The sequence below is a fragment of the Frankliniella occidentalis genome, unplaced genomic scaffold (genome assembly GCF_000697945.3).
Source record: "Frankliniella occidentalis isolate FOCC.00 unplaced genomic scaffold, Focc_3.1 Scaffold310, whole genome shotgun sequence".
In the NCBI taxonomy this organism is placed as follows: Eukaryota; Metazoa; Arthropoda; class Insecta; order Thysanoptera; family Thripidae; genus Frankliniella; species Frankliniella occidentalis.
In genome coordinates, this window is record NW_026267435.1 from 30,324 (window position 1) to 38,598 (window position 8,275).

The 8,275-nt window shown below is 52.7% G+C and overlaps 1 protein-coding gene across 2 annotated transcripts in view; it reads left to right on the forward strand.

Moving 5' to 3' along the window:
- The first annotated feature begins 334 nt into the window (after window positions 1–334).
- Window positions 335–8,275, forward strand: part of LOC113202640 (vesicular glutamate transporter 1) — a 24,061-nt gene continuing 16,120 nt past the window's right edge. For both annotated transcript variants that reach the window (XM_052273876.1, XM_052273877.1), the window contains exons 1-7: window positions 335–583; window positions 961–1,022; window positions 4,559–4,642; window positions 4,888–5,124; window positions 6,971–7,145; window positions 7,431–7,720; window positions 7,813–8,056. In XM_052273876.1, the coding sequence (XP_052129836.1) occupies window positions 409–583; window positions 961–1,022; window positions 4,559–4,642; window positions 4,888–5,124; window positions 6,971–7,145; window positions 7,431–7,720; window positions 7,813–8,056 (1,267 nt within the window). In that variant the 5' untranslated portion in view covers window positions 335–408. The remainder of the gene's footprint in view (window positions 584–960; window positions 1,023–4,558; window positions 4,643–4,887; window positions 5,125–6,970; window positions 7,146–7,430; window positions 7,721–7,812; window positions 8,057–8,275) is intronic.

Sequence of the window (8,275 nt, forward strand, 5' to 3'; positions counted from 1 at the left end):
CTCTCTCGTCCTCTTTCAAGGCCGTGTCAGGCCGCCCTTCAAGTCCATATCGAGGACAGAGAAGGATGGAGCCGCGGAGAGTGCGCGAGCAACCTCGGCAATGCGAGCTCTAGCTCTCCTCCTGCCCCACTTTAAACTACCCTGGCCGATAAAAATATTCACATTCTTCTTGAATAAAAAATATGTTTGTTAGTTATATAACAAACTTCGAACGCTAGATATTTGCAAATATTTGTTAGGAGCGGACCAACAGTTTCAAAGTTTGGATCGTTTGAAAAACCCGCGGGAAATTTCAAAGGGTACTGACCGCATTTGGTGGCGTGTTGTTGCAGCGCCCGGGCCGCCGGCGGCGGCGGGGACGTCCGCACGGAGGGCTACGAGGAGCTGGAGCTGCCACAGAAGGGCGGGATGGGCGGCGGCGGCTGGGCCGAGACCTCGCTGCAGGAGAAGAGCTTCGGCGGCGGCACGCCCGACTCGCTGCCCGAGCGCGAGCGCCCGAAGCTGCGCCACATCGACAAGTACGTGCGCGCCGAGCTGCCCTGCCTCAGCAAGCGCTACACCGTGGCCGTGCTCACCTGCGTGGGTAAGTTGGACGACATTATGTAACTCAGGCTTTCTTACTTAATAAAAAGACTCAAAATTAAATTTTATTGGAATTGCTCTGCGAGAGTTTGAACACTGTGAAAACTTTACGATATATTTGTAATTTACGATATATGTGTAACTTTCTCGTCGAAGTCAAAACATAATGTGCTTTCTTTTACAATTTTTAATTATAATTTAAGACGCGTTTCAGGGAAAACTTTTCCGTAAAACCCACAGTTATTTTTCACAGTGGAAACATTAAAGATGTCGTTTTTATCCACGACTTCTTTTCCCGATTTTCCCATAATCACAACAAAAAAAGAAAAAGAGTAAATGCAAGCCTCTAATTGTGACACACTTTCTTTCCCTTCACAGGCTTCATGATCTCGTTCGGGATGCGGTGCAACATGGCGATGGCCAAGCTGCAGTTCCAGAGGGTATGATGGCTCATCGCACGCATACAAATTAATAACACCCCCCCGCGGGCCGGGCTTCGCAGCCACCGGCAATAAGCCCTCGGCAGCCTCTCCATCACCGCCCCGCCCCGCCGCACCCCGCCCCGCCCCGCCCCGGCACGCGCCACCGCTAATTGCCTGTATCAGCCTGTATATTCCTCCGCCACCCCCGCAGCGCCACCCAGCTGCGTCTCTCTATTAGTATATTAACCGTGCGCCGCGCCGCCTCCTCAGCGACAAGAAGGAAACGTGTCAGGTGAAAAAATCTGGCAGTATAGGAGTCCCATAACAGGGAAACAATAAAGGAAAAGTAGTATCAAGTAACAACTTCTCCGGTGCGTGCGGCTGCTGCCCACGCCCATACGAGGGGGAAAAAAAGAGAACACGACGGCACCTAACAGCCTAATAGGCATCTACTGATGAGGAAAATGATTACCATACTTTACACGGCTCTAATTTTTATTTTTCGGCACACCTACTTCGCACTACCCAAATACGACCTTTGCGGAGCGGAGAACCGGTCGCAGCAGTCGCGTGACGTGTTGCACTGTGAAAAGTGTAATTCAGAACACAAATTTTTAATATTGACTCGTTTGAATGCGTTTAGATATTGACGACAACGAATTTTTAGGTGGTTGGAAAAAAAATCAGTACATACAATTCCAAACTGCTTGTTACATTCACAAAAACAAATTCTAGTAAGTCTTACACATATTTTTTCCCAAAGTATCATTTCTATCATCGACCGCCCCCGTCGCGTGACGTCACACGGGTGCGTTATGCGACTTGTTGATCGGGGCGGGGGCATGAAAAACAATGAGAATAATAATAGTCATATCACAGGGGGAAATCTTTGACATAAGCAACACGCACCACGGCGGCGCGTGGTGGTTAATTCTCTCCCTTACATGTCTGATCACTGAAAAAAAATTTCTGGGGTCCCAGTGAAAATGCCAATTTTAAAAATTTTGCTTTAAAAATTGCGTTATTCTGAGTTGTTTCGATACTTTTTTCCTGGCAGTGTAGCTGGACGGTGGTGGTCGCTCTGCTCCCAAAGCGCGCCATAGTATTAATTAACCGACTGTGAAGCCACACAAACTCCTCACAAGCCGCCAGCGCGGCTGCGGCTCGGGCGGAACGGCTCCGGAGCAAAAACCCAACAAGGAGGGACCTCCAGAGCCACAGGCGCCACCACCAAGTCACCGCTGCCAGGCTATGAAGAGGTTCTTGCCCCCGATGGTTTTGGTGACCCCTGTGAACAAACCGTTTCACCATTTCTCGATATAATAGGCAAGGTAATATTCGAGATACAAAAATCATTACAATTATACACGATAGCTTTCCCACCCACCCCGTTTGGCCTCGCTGTCTGAGGAGCTGCCAGGCGCCCAGGCGTTCCTCTCAGCAGTGACATGGAGAACAAGAGGGCTGCCAAGACAGGCCCACGCCCACTACGCCCCGCCACTCCCAGACAACCGCAGCGCGCCGCAAGTGGAGAGGCGTCTTAAATTAATAGAGACTGGAGGGGAAAGGGGCGGGCGGCACCGAACACGAACTGATTTGAAAACGACCCGCCAAAAGCGCCAGGGGACCGAAAAAAACGAGTGAAAAAGAAATAAAAGAGGTTGCGGTGGGCGGGAAAAGTTTGAAAGAAAAAGGAAAAGTATAATACTAGGTTCCATTATTTTGCAGTGCAACGACGGACACACAATCTTGCACTGCTCCGATACACGGACACGTGTTGGACCTATTTCCCTCTCAAGTCAGTGGTGCGTGCAGCACGCGCCGCGCGCGCGAGGGAGGGAGAGAGAGCGAGAGAGAGAGATGGAGAGAGAGAGATGGAGAGAGAGGTGGAGAGAGAGAAGGGTGGGAGAGGGGCGGAGGAAGAGAGAGGGGGGGGTGTGACTTTATATTCACATCTCATGCCTTTTTGTTTCGGTTCCGCTTCTCTCTGTGAGCGGAGATGGATAGATGGATGCAACGCATCGCCGCGCATGTTCGCGTTTGATTCACTGCAGGAGGGGAGGAGGACGGGGAGTGAGTCAGAGGACACCGTTAAACGGAACGTCGTTGCCGCGACTGCGGCCACGACGACGACGAAGCGGGGCAGAGCAGAAAGAGTCAGGAAAACGGAGGGGAGTTCTGGAGGTCCGTCCAGCCAGCAGCCGTCCGGGGGGCGGAGGTGACGGCTGACTTAGTGGATGACGTCGCTTATCGCCAAATGACCTCTGACACGGCAGTGAGGGCCTGGCCCGGGGTCTGGCGAGGCGGCTCTAGGGCCCGGCCCGTCCGACCGACAGTCGGTCGGTCCGTCAAGCCCTGCTGGCCGGACTGCTCCCTCCCTGCAGGCAGGGGCCTTATCCCATCCATTGTCATTTCCCCTTTCGGACCTTCGCTTTATTCTGCTCCTTTTGAGTCGCTGGACCGGCCCCGCTCCGCCCCGCCTGAGACGTCCGTTTCTCTCGTGCGCCCTGCGCTGGCCACCGCCTCCGCCCCGCCGAGCCGTCCACCCCGCAAAAGCAGCGGGACAACATTCCAGATACAGAGGAGCCTCCGCTTCATCCCGGCCGGGGTAAACACCACATCGAAACCACACTGAATAAAAGAAACGAAACGCACACCGTTAAAAAAAAGCAGGGAGTGAAAACGTGAAAACCGCAGAGGAGCCTAATGATTACCGGCTAATAACTAACAGTCTGGTGCTGCCTCGGCTCCTGCAGCGTCGGACCCTCTTCTATCCAGCTCCAGAGAGAAGCCTTCCGCGTCTCGCTGGAGCCATCACAGACCATCCACCGACAAATCCATCATCGGATGTCACAAGTCGGGGCGGCGGGGCTATCTGCACTTTCTGCTTGATTGTGTCAAAAGGGAAAAGGGGAGGGAGTGGGGAAGACACATACAGAGAGAGAGAGAGAGAGAGAGAGAGAGAAGGGCGCGCGCGTGCTTGCGTGCGTGTGTGGGAGGGAGATAGAGTGTGTGTCGCCCAGACGGTGCGAACGCCCGGCCGCGGGCCCGCGCTACGCTACGCTACGCCACGCCACACGGTGCGCCACGGTGACATAGAGGTCGTAAATCATAGGAGGCCCGGCCCGGCCCGCGGTGCCGTAACACCAGCCATTAGCCTAGCCATGGGGACAAGCATTAAACGTCCTCCCCCAACCCCACCCCTCCCCCTTTTCTCGCATTGTTACAAAACAACCCCCCGGGCGTCGCGCGCGCTCTGGCCGGGCGGGGCGGGCGCCAACGGTAATGGAAGCAGACGTAAATGAAATGGAATAAAACGGTCAGAAAGGTTTTGTCGATAATCCAGTTTCGAGTAAACTGAGCGTCGCGGGGTGGTGGCGGCGGAGGGGCGGCCGGAGATCATGGGCGAGGGGTGGCGTTGGGGCCCGGGGAGGATGGCGCGGCACCCCAAGAAGACCGGACACGAGATGTTCTCTGCGAAAAAGAAAATAAATGGTTATTGTGCGGCGCGACATACATTTCTTGTGACTCGCGCGTTTGCTTTTCCTTTCCAGATTAACGAAACGGACGAAGCCGACCACGGCCTGGGAGTTTTGAACAACGCAACAAACACAGCAGCGCACCTGCCGACCGGAAGGGTAAGGACTTAGAATGGGAGGGGAAGAAAGAGATATATTATATTTTTTAATTAATTAAAAGAAAAAAAAAAAAAAAAAACAACAACAACTTAAAAACCGAAATTTTTCAGAAAACACTTAACCAGCGTTTACTTGGTACTTTCTAATATTAAAAAAAATAATTTAAAAATCGAGTTTTGTTTTAAGTGACAGCTTTACATTTCTTTGTTACATCTCGTAACAGTTCACTGAACTATTCATTTCAGGACTTGCCGCATAAAAAATGGTCTGTGGCCACCGAGAGCATGGTAGACTCGTCCTTCTTCTGGGGCTACCTCCTCACGCAGGTTCCGGGCGGCTTTCTCGCCTCCAAGTACCCGGCCACGCGCATCTTCGGCCTGGCCATCGTCACCTCCTCCGTGCTCAACTTACTGGTGCCGGGCGCCACCGAGATCCACCCGACCTTCGTCATCCTGGTCCGCATCTGCCAGGGCCTGGTCGAGGTGAGCGGTCCAGAGCCGAGCCCCGGCCGGAGGAAACCGGCCGGCAGAGCAGAGCCCACTCCAAACCGAGCGCCCGTTTAAGAGCCACGCGCAAATCCCCCGCGATCGCGCTGGATTGCCGGCGGGGCGGGGTGGGCCCTTTAGGGGAGCGGTAGCCGCGCCGCTATACGGATTTGTGCGATAGCGTGTTGTGCGCTAATACACATGAAATCCACTCCAACTCGGCGGCCGCGCATGGCTTCGCATTTATGTTTCCACTATAGACTGTCGTGGATGATCATTGGCGGGGAAAGGGGGAGGGGGGAGGAAGCGACAGAGGGGGAGACAAGTGGGATATTGTATAATACGGAGGTGGAAAAGAGAACAACGGGATCTGACGGCAGCAGATAGAGTTCGTCATTCCGCACAAAAAGATAAAATGTCAAACACTTGTGTAAAAGTTTTAACGCAAAAGTTGCGCCTACACAGCAAATTAAAAAAAAGTTTTGTTTCAGAATGAAGAAAAGCTGAAGAATTCCTCTGAATTCCTCAAACAAAGCACCTTTGTTTATAAGGAAAGACGACTGGGATGACTGTTTCAAAATGAAAATAAGTTATCCTATTCATAACTTTTCTAACTCTAACCGTTTAAGAGATATAAACATCAGAATTTCCAAACAATGTTAAGTTTGCATGCCCTGGTCCTTGGTTGGTTCCATGCTGGATTACTGTTCTTGTTCAACCTTCTTCATTGGGGATATAGGCCCTATAATCATCAGAACAAAAGCTTTAAGCTTAGCATAAAAAATTTAATTGTGCGTGCGTCACAGTAGATGTCTTCCTTTTTTAATTTTCCTTTCACACCGAATTGACAAGTAGTATTACAATAAGAGAATATAGCAGCAAAGGCGTCGTCATTCCTTCTTGTTGCGGGACCATCAAAGTCCAAATGTGAATTATGTAATTAATAATAAATACAGTAAACACAACTCAGATCAGGTTTTCTGAGCGTGGTGTTGCTGCGGTGGTAGCCGGACTACCTACGGCCCTGGGTCTACGCGACGCGGGAGCGGGCCTAGAGTAGGAAAATGCATTGCGGAGGTAGCTGAGGAGGTGGAGGGTGGAGGTAGTATTCCAGAAGAGCTCCCCCAATTAAAGTTCGCTCCTAGTTGTGTTTATAGGGCACCTGTGCTCGTGATCGGGTTTGCGACCGCGATTTAGCCATTCCACTACAAAGCACATGACGCTTGACGTCATGCCGCTTGGCAGCCGGCCACCTACAAAAGTATTATAAAAAATAAAACATATGAAAACATTGTCTTCACGAGGAAGCGGGGCATGAGTATAACCAAAACCAAGGCCAGTCGCCTTTTGGACGCCGCACCGAATAGTTAGTATTCATTCCGAAAATAACTCACGACTGGCTTTATAATAATAAACAGGTCCTGATTTTATGCGTGTCTGTGAAAGTATATTTTTATCAGAATGTAAGATGAGTCGCGCAGAAAAACAAAAACACAATAATTATATCGTGAGCAATCAAGAGACGATGTTCGGGTCACGTGAGAGGGGTCGTCGACTCAAATTTTTAGAGGACACACTTTGTACACTCGGAGTACACTCGACGGTAAAGTCGAAGTCTACGGAGAGCAGTCGCAGTCGGTCACGTGGGCCACGTGCTCCATTGCAATAAAAAAGTAGAAGCTCGCTCTTCTGCAAAACAAAGTAGTCAGTCAGTTTTGTTGGGCGGACACCTGGACGTTTGCATGAGTCGACAGTGTTTTCCAAACAGAAGTGATGTGTCACTAAACGAAAAACTTCTTTCTAACGTGTTGGAATATTTCCTTTATCGGCGCCTGGCCCACAGGGCTTCACGTACCCGGCATGCCACGGCATCTGGCGGCATTGGGCACCGCCACTGGAGCGCTCGCGGCTCGCCACCCTGGCCTTCTGCGGCTCCTACGCGGGCATCGTCATCGGCATGCCGCTGTGCGGCTTGCTCACCAGCGCCATCTCCTGGCGGGCCTCGTTCTACGCGTACGGTAAGTATGGACCAATCTCGCCAAAGAGGTGCAGAAATGTGCACCATGGAGGGACGATCCGGGCTTTCATCTCTAACTAGAAGTGTGTGACATTTCAACAGAAATAGTGCAAGGCAAAAAGTCACACAGGGTCTAGCTAAAAGCGAAAACGAGCGTGAGATTGATTTTTCGCACACACTTATTGTGTGTGATGACAACTTGACGTGAACTATTCTGTAAGAGTGTCAAAAAACTTGTAGAGATGATCATAGTCAACACCTATTGGTTCACTGCCCGCACTCGCAGGCATCCTCGGTGTCATCTGGTTCGTGATATGGCTGTGGATGGCATTCGAGCGCCCTTCCAAGCACCCGTTCATCTCGCTCAGCGAGCTCAAGTACATCGAGGACTCGCTGGGCAGCACGACGCAGCAATCCGTGCCGACCATCGCCACGACGCCCTGGTCCTCGTTCCTCACGTCGATGCCCGTGTACGCCATCATCGTGGCCAACTTCTGCCGTTCCTGGAACTTCTACATGCTGGTGCTCTTCCAGGCGTCCTTCTTGCAGGAGCGCTACAACCTGGAGATAGCAGAGGTGAATAGCGACACCCTGACAGGGCCTTCTCGGGTGTGAAGTAGGCGCGGATGCCCAATCATGATACGACACTACGGCCCCTTTGCTTGTAGACGGGCTTCCTCGGCTCGCTGCCGCATCTGGTCATGACCATCATCGTGCCCTCCGGAGGCCACCTGGCCGACACGCTGCGTAAGCGCGGCATCATGTCCACCACCATGGTGCGCAAGCTCTTCAATTGCGGCGGCTTCGGCATGGAGGGCTTCTTCTTCCTCATCGTGGCCTACTCCACGACGGCCAAGGGCGCGACATGGGCGCTCACCTTCGGCGTGGCCTTCAGCGGCTTCGCCATCTCAGGTGAGTCCTCGCTGCAAGAGGAGGCGGTGGCGTCCCAGGGGCGGCGCCAGCCAGGGGTGAGGCGGAGCGAGGCGGGGTGGGACGGGGCAGTGGTTGCAGCAGCGCAGGGTAGGCGGCGCACCGCACAGGGCTGGAGCCGCGTCCTTTTAGTCGCTGCTCGGCAGCCGGCGGGGTTGGACGTGCCCAGCGCGCGGGGGCGGAGCGCGAGGAGGCGGGGTG